Source organism: Simochromis diagramma, unplaced genomic scaffold (assembly GCF_900408965.1).
Source record: "Simochromis diagramma unplaced genomic scaffold, fSimDia1.1 OVJJ01000802.1, whole genome shotgun sequence".
NCBI lineage: Eukaryota > Metazoa > Chordata > Actinopteri > Cichliformes > Cichlidae > Simochromis > Simochromis diagramma.
The window spans coordinates 6,348,303-6,361,649 of NW_024387492.1; the positions used below are offsets into that span (position 1 = coordinate 6,348,303).

General features: G+C 38.1%; 1 protein-coding gene across 5 annotated transcripts; it reads right to left on the reverse strand.

Annotated features, from left to right (window-relative positions):
- Positions 1-10: 10 nt before the first annotated feature.
- Positions 11-13,144, reverse strand: LOC120724925. 5 transcript variants are annotated; one of them, XM_040017449.1, is made up of 15 exons: positions 12,982-13,144; positions 12,795-12,863; positions 11,865-11,986; positions 11,688-11,748; positions 11,392-11,538; positions 9,863-9,931; positions 7,628-7,749; positions 7,451-7,511; positions 7,145-7,297; positions 6,622-6,690; positions 5,929-5,946; positions 5,763-5,825; positions 4,257-4,313; positions 1,116-1,325; positions 11-855 (listed from the first exon to the last, which is right to left on the reverse strand). In XM_040017449.1, the coding sequence occupies exons 1-15, from the start codon at positions 13,061-13,063 to the stop codon at positions 554-556; spliced, it is 1,605 nt and encodes a 534-aa protein (XP_039873383.1). In that variant the 5' UTR covers positions 13,064-13,144; the 3' UTR covers positions 11-553. The 5 variants fall into 5 exon arrangements, with proteins under 5 accessions (XP_039873383.1, XP_039873384.1, XP_039873386.1 ...); XM_040017450.1 differs by having other exon boundaries at positions 5,775-5,825; positions 12,982-13,143; XM_040017452.1 differs by lacking the exon at positions 5,929-5,946 and having other exon boundaries at positions 5,775-5,825; positions 12,982-13,143.
- Between the last annotated feature and the right edge of the window lie 203 nt (positions 13,145-13,347).

Below are 13,347 nucleotides of genomic sequence, written 5' to 3' on the forward strand. Positions count from 1 at the left end.
TTTTTTTTTCTGAAAGATGAAAATAACTTGCAGATTTACATAGCAACTGTGAAACTAATCACAATATATTTGACTTTGATATAAATATATTTATTATTTATCTTAATGATCAAAGGACTTACAATGTCACTGTGTACATATAGCTGTAACTGTCACTTTTGGGTTGTTTTTTTTTTTAGAGATAAACAACAGTTGTTACAGTTGAAAGTAGTTTTATGGCTATCTACACCCATATACTGTGTCTCTGACCTCTTCTTTGACACTTCATGATCACACCTGTTGACTCGGCAACTACCCTTACAGCTGAAATATCTTAAAGTACTGAAATAAAGGTCACAAAGACAATTCTGTGCTGCCCTTTTGTTTCACAATGCACAAAATAATTATTTTGCATGATCAAAACCATAAAATCCTTAAATCCTATGCAAATGGTCAGAGCAATCTGCACTACTCAAGTGATACAGTGCAAAAAAAGTGGATTACAAAAGAGTAATGCATGGGACATATTTACAGTTTCTTTGACTTGTGATATCTGACTTTACACTATGAAAATTTATTTTAAAAATCTCATGAATGGATTACCAATAATACCCCCATAATAACTAGCAGCCACATTCTGTGTCTTTCCACTTGTATCTTTAATTGTCTGGATATCTGCGTGCTCCAGTAATGCCTTTCGAATTACAGAAATGGCATCGTTATTTTGCTGACACTGCAACAATCCATGCACTGTCTCATGGTAGAAAACATGGACTAGTAACACAACATTAGAAACGCCATCCCATGTTTTCATTAAAGTTACACACTTGGGTTCATGTGCGTGATGCATCAAAACCAGAATGACAGGCTGAGAACCTACAGAGAGCAAAAAAAGAGGAGACGGATTACGAGAACATAACATAACAGTGGAAAAGTATTAAAAGAAAAAAAATTTAATGGCCACAGATTTTCTTATACTATAGAAACATTAGACAAAATGCATGCTATTCTTGATGCTTTTAAAAGCTCATCATTATTATGAGTTACTTTCAGGTCGTATTCTCAAACCCAAAAATGTCTCATAAAACACAACTCCAATTTTTTGAATGGATGACTAATTTAATTCTTTCCCTTACCTTTGACTTGCGTCATGGCTGCATCAATATCTGTCCCCATACGTGAAACAATGGGACAGAAGACAATAATGGCCTGGCAATCCTGATCGCTTTCTTTCTGTTCGATCAAATTCAAATCTGGATCCTCCCTTAAAGCCTTTACTTTTTCCAGTATCTGTTGATGGGCATTAAAGGTTTTTCCACTTATCACCATCTTGTACTTCAGTGTGGCTATAGAAATAATACAAAAAATTACAAATAAAGAGCAAGTTAAATTCACAGGAGAATCAACTTAAACTTCCTGGAATACAGTGATTCATGATAAATGAAATAAAAGACTTTGCTTCAATGAGTGAAATCAATTTATTAATATAGCACAAAAAATTCTTGCTTAAATTTCAAAACATTACTAGAATGATTAACAGAGCTGTCTGAGTCTTTTATATATAAAGTCTTGAGTTGAACAGGTTTTAAACATAGTGTTTTAGATCATCTAAATGCAAATATAAAAATGTTAAGAATTCTCGAAAACAATATATGTGCTCAGGTAACTATACACTTTACAATATGCAGCTGAAATTTTAGGGTTTATTTTTCAATACAATTTTTTAGAGTGGAACAAAATATCATTTGATACACTGTACTGCCAAAGGTATTTGCTTGTCTGCTTTTACACACATATGAACTTAAGTGGCATACCATTCTTAATCTATATGGTTTAATATGATGCCAGCCCATTGTTTTCAGCTATAACAGTTTCTAACTCTTCTCGGAAGGCTTTCCACAACGTTTAGGAGTGTTTGTGGGAGTTTTTGAACATTCTTCCAGAAGCACATTTGTGAGGTCAGACATTGATGTTGACGAGAGGCCCTGGCTCGCAATCTCTGCTTTAATTCAACCGAATGTTGTCCTGTTAGGTTGAGGTCAGGACTCTGTCCAGGCCAGGGTTTTAATAGTTTTGCAATTTTCATTAGTTTTTATTTTTATTTAGTTTTGACTTCAGATTTTCAATTTTATATCAGTTTTAATTAGTTTTTACCAATTTTGCTAGTTTAGTTTAGTTTTTATTTTTTTGAAAAACCTTAGCTTCAGTTTAGTTTTGATTAGTTTCAATTATAATTTTAGTTGTGTTTGCAATAATTAAGTGTAAGAAAATCCCAGTTTCATCATATCAGTCATTCTCTTCTGCTCATCCTTGGGTATGTTGCTATTCCAGCTACCATACCCTGCACCCTGGACAGGTCGCCTGTCTGTCGCAGGGCTAACACGCAGAGACAGACAACTCACATTCCCACCTATGGGTTCTTTAAATAAATAAATAAATTAGGGCAGATGAACAACCATTGATACCAGGCAACTATAAAATGTATATGTTGGCCCCAATGAGACTATTAACTCTTGCAGCACCGGGTGTTCGTAATTTTGGTTCAAGTGAATTGATAAACTTTTTGAAGGCAATTGACTCACACAGTTATGTAGATATTCCAGTCCTGTTGTCTCGGGATGCATCACGCTGCCTTGCCTGGGGTTAGCTTCTGTTTCTGGGGATGAGGGTTGAGTGTGCTCTCAAGGTAAGCTAGGTTAGCCTTCTTGTGTGAGCTTTTCAAGTGCACTTTAAGGTTTGTGGGATTTTTTTTCCCTTTAGAAATGTCCCTCATAATTTGTCTCTTTCCACTACAAGACACTGACTATGACTGTGTTTTGGATAAAGCAAAAGTAATCCCAAATTGGACTCTGACATGATTCTGCGCGTGGACGGAGCAGCAACACAGACGACTCGACTAACGTACTTGCCACCTGCTGGCATAGACAGCAAGAAAAAAAAATCTGGAAACTAAACTTCATTTTCACCTTGACTATTGTATGACACGCACACATCAATGAAAACTAAACACATTTTTGCTATAAATTCAGTTAATTTTAGTTAGTTTTGTGAGCACTCGTTACAGTTTTAGTTAGTTTTCCTTTTTTGTTTTTATTTTTATTTCCGTTAACAAAAATGTTTTTTCACTTCTAGTTTTCGTTATTTCGTTAGTTTTCGTTAACGATAATAACCTTGGTCCAGGCCAGTCAAGTTCAGTCATGTTCCTTCTATGTTGGAATAGAAAGGGGGCGTCCCCAAACTGTTCCCACAAAGTTGGGAGAATGAAATATTTCAAAATGTCTTGGTTTGCCAAAGCATTAAGGGGCCGAGCCCAATTCCTGAAAAACCATGCCCCATAGCAAACTATGATCCCCCTTCCACCAAACATTGCACTTGGCACAGTGCTGTCAGACAAGTACTGTTTTCCTGGCAATCGCCAAACCCAGACTCATCAGATTGCCAAAGACGTGTGATTCGTCACTCGAGAGAACATGTCTCAAATGCTTCAGTAATGTCGTGTTTTACACCACTGCATCTAACACTTTGGACTTATTGAAATAAAGCTTGGATCTAGCATCTTGGCTATGGAAAACCATCCCATGACTCTACGCATTATGTGCCTCCGCTAAATCCGCTCTGTGATTTTACGTGGCCTACCACTTGGTGGCTGAGTTGCTGTCATTCCCAATCATTTTCAGTCACTGAGAGTTGATTGTGAAATATTTAGCAGCAAGAAAATTTTACAACTGCACTTGTCAGACAGCTGGTGTTTTTTTTTCACGATACCATGCTGGAATTCACAGAACTCCTGAGAGTAAACTATTCTTTCAGAATTGTCTGTAAAAGCAGTCTGCATGGCTAGGTGCTTGATTTTATACACCTGTGACCATGGAAGTGATTAGAACACCTGAATTCAATCATCTGGATGGGTGAGTGATTACCTCTGGCAATATAGTGTGTATAACAGTGTATTAAGTTAGATTTCTGAGATTTTTTTTAACATATAATAAGTGAATATTGAATATTGCCTGGAGTTGGAAACCTTAAAACCTGGTCAATAATACAACCTTACATTTTAACAGTGAAAAGCTAAATTTACCTTGTCTTTTATGTGGATGGTCACGCTTGAAAGAAGGAGAGCGTGAGAACCGATTTGCACTACTGGTACTTGTATCTAACAAATATTGATGTAAAACAGCTATGTAGCTATGTATGGCTATTTAACAATAGCCATACATAGCTACATATGCATGTGTCTGTGTGTCACTAGACTGTAAGTAAAAGAAGGTGAAATTTACCTTGTTGTATTTCTGGAAGGTCACTAGTTTGGCTATTCTCACTACTTGACGAAGAACCTGTTGAGTACAAGGGCATAACACATTTACAAGAAATTAAAAAATAAAACTTATGAATGTATGTAAAAATCTTAACTGTACTTAAGTAATAATTTACCATATCGTCATATACTATAGTTTTATACTATATGTAAGGGGTTTCTGAAAATCTATCCTGTGAATGACAACATAGCAGAATTTCGACTGACTTGACCTTTTCCATGTGTTTGTGATTCATGTGCAAGATTTAACACTTGAAGCAGACTGCTACACCAGCGGATTTTGTGGCAGGAACTTAAATCAGATAAAATTACACAAATGTTTGCACTTTTACTTTTAATTCTAACCAGTGAGAAATACATAAAATCAACTAAATGAAAAGCCAGCAGTGTTTGAATTACTGACTAAAAAAAAATGGATGCCTGTTGAATCTACACTCATGAACTTACGACACGTTAAGATTAGGCTGATTATACAAATCATTTCATTATAATTACTTTTGTGGTTCTGTTTTTTTTTTTAAATTATTATTATTAGTTTGCGGCATAAGGTAGTCCAGGTGTTTCTGACACCTATACTCAATTGTTGCAACAAGGAGCCTACTTACTGTAACTATATATATACATATATACATATATACATATATATATGAATTAGGGGTGGGAATTTAACACGTTAATTGCGATTAATTAATTTGAAAAAAATAAATAAATAAATAAATAACATGTTAAAAAATTAACACATTTAACGCACTTTGCATTCCAAGCAAAGGGGAACTTTTGTCAATGCATGATTTCCTAGTATACCGATTATACTGATGTACACAGCTAGAAAAATGGAAGAATCAGAAGAAAGTGCTTTGCTAGGACTGATCGGAGGCAAATTTCATTTCAAAAGACTACCCGACGGAAGCCTTGATAAAATCTTGGTTTTGTGCAAACTGTGCAAAAGGTTTGCATACCACCGAAGCACTTCAACCTTATGGTACCATCTAAATGCAAAACATGTTGCAGCGAGCACAGAAACTGTGGGAGCTGTTAGCCCTAGCCGTTCGAGTACCAACAAAAGGTGTTGGCAGCCCAAACTTGATGAAATGACTGGTTTTAGGACCAAAATTAGTGAGTCAACAGACAAACTTACAAATTCTCTCAGAAAATGGATTGCTGTAGACCACCCTCACTGGTACAAGATAGGGGGTTAGAAAATGTGCTATTTAGAGTCAGGTGATCCAACTTTCCAAATGCCATGCAGAAAAACTATATCATGTAAAATTCAACAGCTTTATGACATTGAAAAGCAAGCAAATAATATTAATATTAATATTAAATTCGATTAATGGAGATTCATTAATTACAAAACCTCTAGTTAATTAGATTAATTTTTTTAATCGAGTCCCACCTCAATATAAATATTTACATCTTATTTTCTCTAACAGTGTGGAATAAATATTCCCAAAACACTGCCACTTAACTTCCAGTTTACCTGCTGCTTTTTCATCCTTGTGTCTTTTTTCTTTATGCAAAACGTTTTCCTCTGCAGAAGAGAAGAAAAAAAATCAGAGAAAACAGAGGTTGGACATTTTTGTTGCTGTTATCCTATTGGATCGGCATGACAACTAAACAACATGGAAACAGACCTGCTGTGCAAGCTGGGCCTGCAGGAGCAAAAGAGAAGATGCTGGGATGAAAAACCCCCAATACTGTTAGATGTAGATATTTCCATTGTACTGTCAGTCTATTCTAGCTTCATCAAAAAAAACACCCACCGTTTACGGTCAACAAAAAGTGAAAGTAGACTGACTGAACAGTTTGGTCATGCTGTGATCCGGCATTGGTTATTGGAGTACATGCGCAGCCCCGCCCACTATAACCACGCGATTGCTGCAAAATGTCCACCCTACTGTTACTCATTTTATATTAAGATTTAAAAATCTAGTTTGTATTGGTAAGGTGAGTAGCCTTCAGTAATGGTAATAAATCACACAGCAATAGTACATTCATGTAGTTGTAAAAAGCATGATAATATATTATGTAATCCAAAGTATTCAGAATACATTACTCTCATTGAGTAATGTAACGGAATACGTTACAAAATACATTTTGGGGCATGTATTCTGTAATCTGTAGTGGAATACATTTTAAAAGTAACCTTCCCAACACTGACCTTAACACCTGGTGAAGAGCTAAATTTACCTTGGTGGGGACAACATTGCACTACTGGTAATTGTATCTAATAAACCTTCATGTAAAACAGCATTAAAATTTAACAATAGCCATACGCATGTATCTGTGTGTCACTGGAGTGCAAAGAAAAACAAGGTGAGATTTACCTTGTTGCATTTGTGGAGGGTCACTGGTTTGGCTATTGTGGCGCTTCACTGGACCACTTGACGAAGAACCTGTTGAGTACATTGGCATAACGCATTTACAAGAAATTTAAAAAAAATCTTATGAATGTATGTAAAAATCTTAACTGTACTCTAGTTCTAATTTACCATATAGTCATATACCATAGTTATATACTATATGTAAGGGGTTTCTGAGAATCTATCTTGTGAACGGCAACATAGTAGAATTTTGACAGACTTTACCTTTTCCATGTGTTTGTGATTCATGTACAAAATGTAACACTTTTTGTACACAGACTGCTCTGAGCATGGCATGGGCAGAATGACATGTTAATTGAGACTTCATGTCTCTGTTATTTCCATTCTATGGATTCATGTAAAAATATATGTAAAAGCAAAGAAGGTTGAGCCGTGGTCAGATATTATGTCTATTCAATACCAAAGACATGGCTTATAAATATTCAGCATAAATGGACTGGATCAGATAGAAAACTGGATTAAAAACCTTTGTCCTGGTTCTGCAATGGTTGAGATTTCCTGAGGTCCTCCAGTAGATTGATATGTGCATCAAGGAAATCTTGCACTTTATTCATTTGGATCTTCATTTCCTTCAACATTTTCAGGTAGCCGACCAAAACTCCATTTTCGGTTAAGGCGGCTGGATGGAAAGTTTAAGGTTATGTATAAGAATCTGCATCTGATATTTTAAAACTTCCCCAAAACATCCTAAATCCATCCATCCATCTATTTTCTTCCGCTTATCCAAATCAATCAAATGCAAGAGCCAACAATGTTAGCAGGCTGTACTTACCCCTGAAAGATTCATGTGGGATGAAGTCCTTGAATTTTTCTATGAGCACACCAATTGGTTTCTGAAACAAAGAAAAACAAATAAAAGTGTTTATTGTCCAGATCTGACTTTCTATATGGGTTACACACGTCCAGCTGAATCCCTCTCCTCTCAGTTATACACAGCTTGCTTGCTTACCTGCTTGTGTATTATATCAAAGATTTCCCTTATCCGTTTGACATTTTCAACTCCAGGTAACAGCAAACGCAGGTCTTGTAAAGTCAGTAACTGGAGATCTGAGTCAGCTCTCAAACCTTCCTCTGAAAGATTAGATCTGTTATTGATCAAGTAGTCTCCTGATTGTCTGTGAAGGTTCTCAGTCCTCCAGGTCATCGTAGTCTAAGGAGCTTGGAAAGAAAAGCGTCTGGACTTCTTTAAGTTGCTTGAAGACGTTTCACCTCTCATCCGAGAAGCTTCTTCAGTTCTAAGAGTCAAATGGCGGAGAGTCCCAGATTTAAACCCAGTGGGAGTTTCCCCCCAAAGAGGGACAAAGGACCCCCTGATGATCCTCTACCTAATCACATGAGTCAAGGTGTGAAAACGGGTGTGGGTCACAATGTGCCAGGGTTTCAGGTGAGCTCATTGTGAAACCTGGCCCCACCCTATCACGTGATTTCTTGAGGTCAGATGGCCCAGGGTGTGAGTGGGTGTTAAGGTGTCTGGGAAGGGAAGATGGTCGCTCACAGTGGACATAAATGGCTTCTTTCACTCCTCTTTCAAACCAGCTGTCCTCTCTGTCCAAAATGTGAACATTGGCATCCTCGAAAGAGTGACCTTTGTCCCTTAGATGCAAATGGATCGCCGAGTCTTGTCCTGTGGAGGTGGCTCTTCTATGTTGTGCCATGCGCTTGTGAAGTGGCTGTTTGGTCTCTCCAATGTAGAGGTCTGGGCATTCCTCGCTACACTGTACAGGATACACCACATTGTTAAGTTTGTGTTTTGGAGTTTTGTCTTTGGGATGAACCAGTTTCTGTCTGACTGTATTGCTGGGTCTGAAATGCACCGGGATGTCGTGCTTGGAGAAAACTCTGAGTTTCTCTGATACACTGGCTACATAGGGGATGACAATGTTGTTGCGTCTGACTTTCTTATCCTCCCTAGCTGGTGTCCGATCTTCTTTTCTGTGCATCTTTACTGACTTTATAAATGCCCAGTTAGGATACCCGCATGTTTTGAGTGCTTCCTTTACATGTGTGTGTTCCTTCTTTTTCCCTTCAGGCTTAGAGGGAACATATTCTGCCCGGTGGTGTAGGGTCTAATTTTTCCAAGTTTGTGTTCCAGAGGGTGATGGGAGTCAAAGAGGAGGTATTGGTCTATGTGTGTGGGCTTCCGGTAAACTTCAATGTTGAGGTTGCCATTCTCTTCAGTGTGCACAGCGCAGTCCAGGAAAGGCAAACAGTTATCCTTTGTGTGAACTTGATGTTTTTATCCACGGCGTTAATGTGCGCTGTGAAGGATTCCACTTCTTGTGTTTTGATTTTGACCCAGGTGTCGTCTACATATCTGTACCAGTGGCTGGGTACTCTAACTTTAAAAGAGCCAAGAGCCTTTCTTTCCACTTCCTCCATGTAACGGTTGGCTACAATAGGTGACACGGGGGTGTCTGTAGAAACCCTCATTGTATTTGAAATATAAAGTGGTAAGGCAGAGGTGTAACAGGGTGCAAATCTGATCGGGTGTGAAGTTGGTCCTGACTTCCAAGGAGCTGTCTTCTTCTAGTCGTTTTCTGAAAGTCTCCACTGCCTCCGTGATAGGTATGCAAGTGAAGAGAGAGACGACATCAAAGAACACTATGGTTTCATCTGGATCCAGGGTAAGTTTCTGGACCTTGTTGGCCATCGGGACCATCTGACCTTAGAAAATCACATGATAGGGTGGGGCCAGGTTTCACAATGAGCTCACCCGAAACCCTGGCACATTGTGACCCACACCCATTTTCACACCTTGACTCATGTGATTAGGTAGAGGATCATCAGGGGGTCCTTTGTCCCTCTTTGGAGGAAACTCCCACTGGGTTTAAATCTGGGACTATCCGCCATTTGACTCTTAGAACTGAAGAAGCTTCTCGGATGAGAGGTGAAACGTTTTCAAGCAACTTAAAGAAGTCCAGACGCTTTTCTTTCCAAGCTCCTTAGACTAGTCTCCTGATTATACATTATAAAAGTTATTATTGTTTGTTGTTGTGATTTGGCGCTGTATAAATAAAACTGAGTTGAATTAGAATTATAATTCGATTTATGGCTTTGTTAGCTTTTTTCTTGTTAGTTTGCAGCATAATGGAGGAACAATGGAGCCTACTCAGTGTAATATATTTATGCCTATTTACATCTTATTTACTCTGACAGTACATATTCTCAAAAAACTGCCATTTACCTTCCAGTTTATTGGCTGCCACTTCATCCTTGCGTTTTATTTCTTTAAGCAAAATATCCATGATTTCACCTGCAGAAAAGAAGAAAAAAATCAGAGAAAACGGAGGTTGAACATTTCTCATACTGTATAGTTCCTGTTTCTGTTCTCCTGTTGGATTGACATAACATCTGAACAATGTGGAAACAGACCTGCTCTACAAGCTGGGCCTGCAGGAGCAAAAGAGAAGATGCTGGGATGAAAAACCCCCCCAAAAAAACCAATACTTTTAGCTGTAGATATTGTTGATCGTGTTGTCAGTCTAGCCTAGCTGATCACAAAAAGCCCATCATTTCAGAATTAACCCACAAGGTTTAGTGTTCATGGGAATTTGTGAGGTCAGACGTTGATGTTGACGAGAAGGCCTGATTCCCAGTCTCCACTCTAATTAATCCCAAAGTTGTTGTGTCGGGTTGAGGTCAGAACTCTGCGCAGACCAGTCAAGTTCTTCCACACCAAAGTGGCTGATTGATGACTTTATGGACTTTGCTTGTGTTACATTCTAAGTCTAGGCGTGTCTTGAACGCAACAAAACATTGGCCCACGACACTCCACCCAAAACAAGAACCCAAACAATAGTATCTTTTAAAATGCTAAGCAGCCATTTATTTGCTTCAGCAGTGAGCAGTGCCAAAAATAACAAACAAAACTCCCTAATGGTCCCTACGCTTCCCTACAAAAAAAAAGAAAACCAAACAAAAGACAATTCTCTTACCTAACTCGCTACATGAAAAACAGGAGAAAACTTAATCAACAAAAATGGCTTCTCACGCCTACTAGGCTGCTGCAGTGAACAATATATACAAGGTGGAGAAGAAGAAAAAAAAAAAATACTCAATTGCTACTTTACAAATCTATTTACAGCTATTTACAAAACTACGATACCAACACCACAGTGATCACGACCCATGACAAACTGAAACACAGGGCTTAAATACACAGAGGGAGCAATCAGGGAATGGACAACAGGAGGGAAACACAGCTGGGGCAAATCAGAACTGACGAGACAAGGAAGCGTAACCTGAACACACTGAGATAAGACAGACCTTCAAAGTAAAACAGGAAACACATAACAGTCACGCCTAACACAAAACACTGACAACATTGGATCGTAACACTTGGTGCATTGGTGTGCAGTCATGTTGGAGCAGCAAGGGCCCATTATTGACTAAAAAAAATGGATGCCTGTTAATCTGTCCATTACATTGAGAGAATGACATGTCAATTGAGACTTCATGCCTCTGTTATTTCCATTCTGTGGATTCATGTAAAACTAGATGTAAAAGCAAACAAGCCTGAGCTGTGGTCAGATATTGTGTCTATTCAATATCAAAGACATGGCTTATGCATATTCAGCATAAATGGACTGGATCAGATAAAAAGCTTTACCTACATTAAGTTGAAGTTTGCTACCCTCTGTAAAAGCTTTGAATCTGCACTCATGAAATTAAGACACGTTAATATTAGGCTTAAAAAAAACTGGATTTAAAAACCTTTGTCCTGGTCCTGCGATGGTTGAGATTTCCTGAAGTCCTCCAGTAGATTGATATGCGGATCAAGGAAATCTTTATTCATTTGGGTCTTCATTTCCTTCAACATTTTCAGGTAGTCAACCAAGACTCCATTTTCAGTTAAGGCAGCTGGATGGAAAGTTTAAGGTTATGTATAAGAATATGCATCTGATATTTTAAAACTTCCCCAAAACATCCTAAATCCATCCATCCATCTATTTTCTTCCGCTTATCCAAATCAAATGCAAGAGCCAACAATGTTAGCAGGCTGTACTTACCCCTGAGAGAGTCATGTGGGATGAAGTGCTTGAATTCCTCTATGAGCTCACCAATTGGTTTCTGAAACAAAGAAAAACAAATAAAAGTGTTTATTGTCCAGATCTGACTTTCTATATGGGTTACACACGTCCAGCTGAATCCCTCTCCTCTCAGTTATACACAACTTGCTTGCTTACCTGCTTGTTTATTATATCAAAGATATCCCTTCTCAGTTTGACATTTTCAACTCCAGGGAACAGCAAACCCAGGTCTTGTAAAGTCAGTGACTGGAGATCTGAGTCACTGCGTAAATCTGCCTCTGAAAGAGCAGATCTGTTATTGATCAAGTAGCCTCCTGATTATACAAATTAAAGTTATTATTGTTCGTTGTTGTGATTTGGCGCTGTATAAATAAAACTGAATTGAAATAACATTCAATTTGTGGTTCTGTTGATTTTTTTCTTGTTAAGTTTCCAGTGGTTTCTGACACCTATACTCATTTGTTGCAACAACGGAGCCTACTCACTGTAACTAATATATATATCTTATTTACTCTAGTAGTGTAGGATCAATTAGGGCTTTTCGATATAACATATATATCAGATGACGATATAAAAACGTCTATCGTTCCATTTTACGCTATCGTTTGTTTCGTGGTGTCGCAAAATAAACTGTTTACGGCAATATTTTTTCAGCGTTTTGATGGTCACTGTAGTGGCTATATTAATTTCTTAAAGTTCTCTCTTTCTCTTATATTTAATATAACCACACTACAGAGGACAAGCGCCTGTTTTTATGCGTTGTGGTTAGCAACAACGACGGTAACAGCATCGCGTGTCCGCTTGTTTATGTTCCACATAAACCTTTAAACCTTAGACTCAAACGTTAGAACAGGCTTTTCCCCGCAGCACGCCGTGTAATAAATACTCACAAAGAAAACGGCTTAACTTATGTCTAAAAATGTATAGTTTCATGCATCTGTTAAAGATTCACAGAATTTACAGAAAATGTTACATTTTTGTGATTTATATCGTTATCAAGACGATAGAATTCTTATATCGGGATATGAGATTTTGGTCATATCGCACAGCCCTAGGATAAATATTCTCATTTTCTCTGCCACTTACGTTCCAGTACAGAGGCGGCTGCTTGATCCTTGCTTCTTATTTCCTTAAGCAAACCATCCATGATTTCACCTGCAGAAAAGAAGAAAAAGTCAGAGAATAGGGATGTTGGACATTTCTCATACTGTATAGTTCCTGTTTCTGTTCTCCTGTTGGATCGACATGACATCTGAACAACGTGGAAACAGACCTGCTGTGCAAATGGGGTCTTCGGGAGCAAAAGAGACGCTGGGATGAAAAAACCCCCAAATACTTTCAGATGTATTGATCATATCGTCAGTCTAGCCTAGCTTGATCAAAAAAACGCCACCGTTTACAGTCAAAGGAAAGTGAAAGTAGACTGACTGAAGTGGTTGGTCATGCTATGACGTCGCAGGGCTTTAAGCAACCATTGGTTCATGAGCAGCCCCGCCCACTATGACTGCTATAAAAAAGTCTGGGTCCTAAAATATCCAAAGTCATGCACTGTGTGTTAAACGTACACATAATTTTTACACAAAGCACATTTCACATTTTGGCAAAACGAACAAGAGCAACACCATGTTACAATGTAATC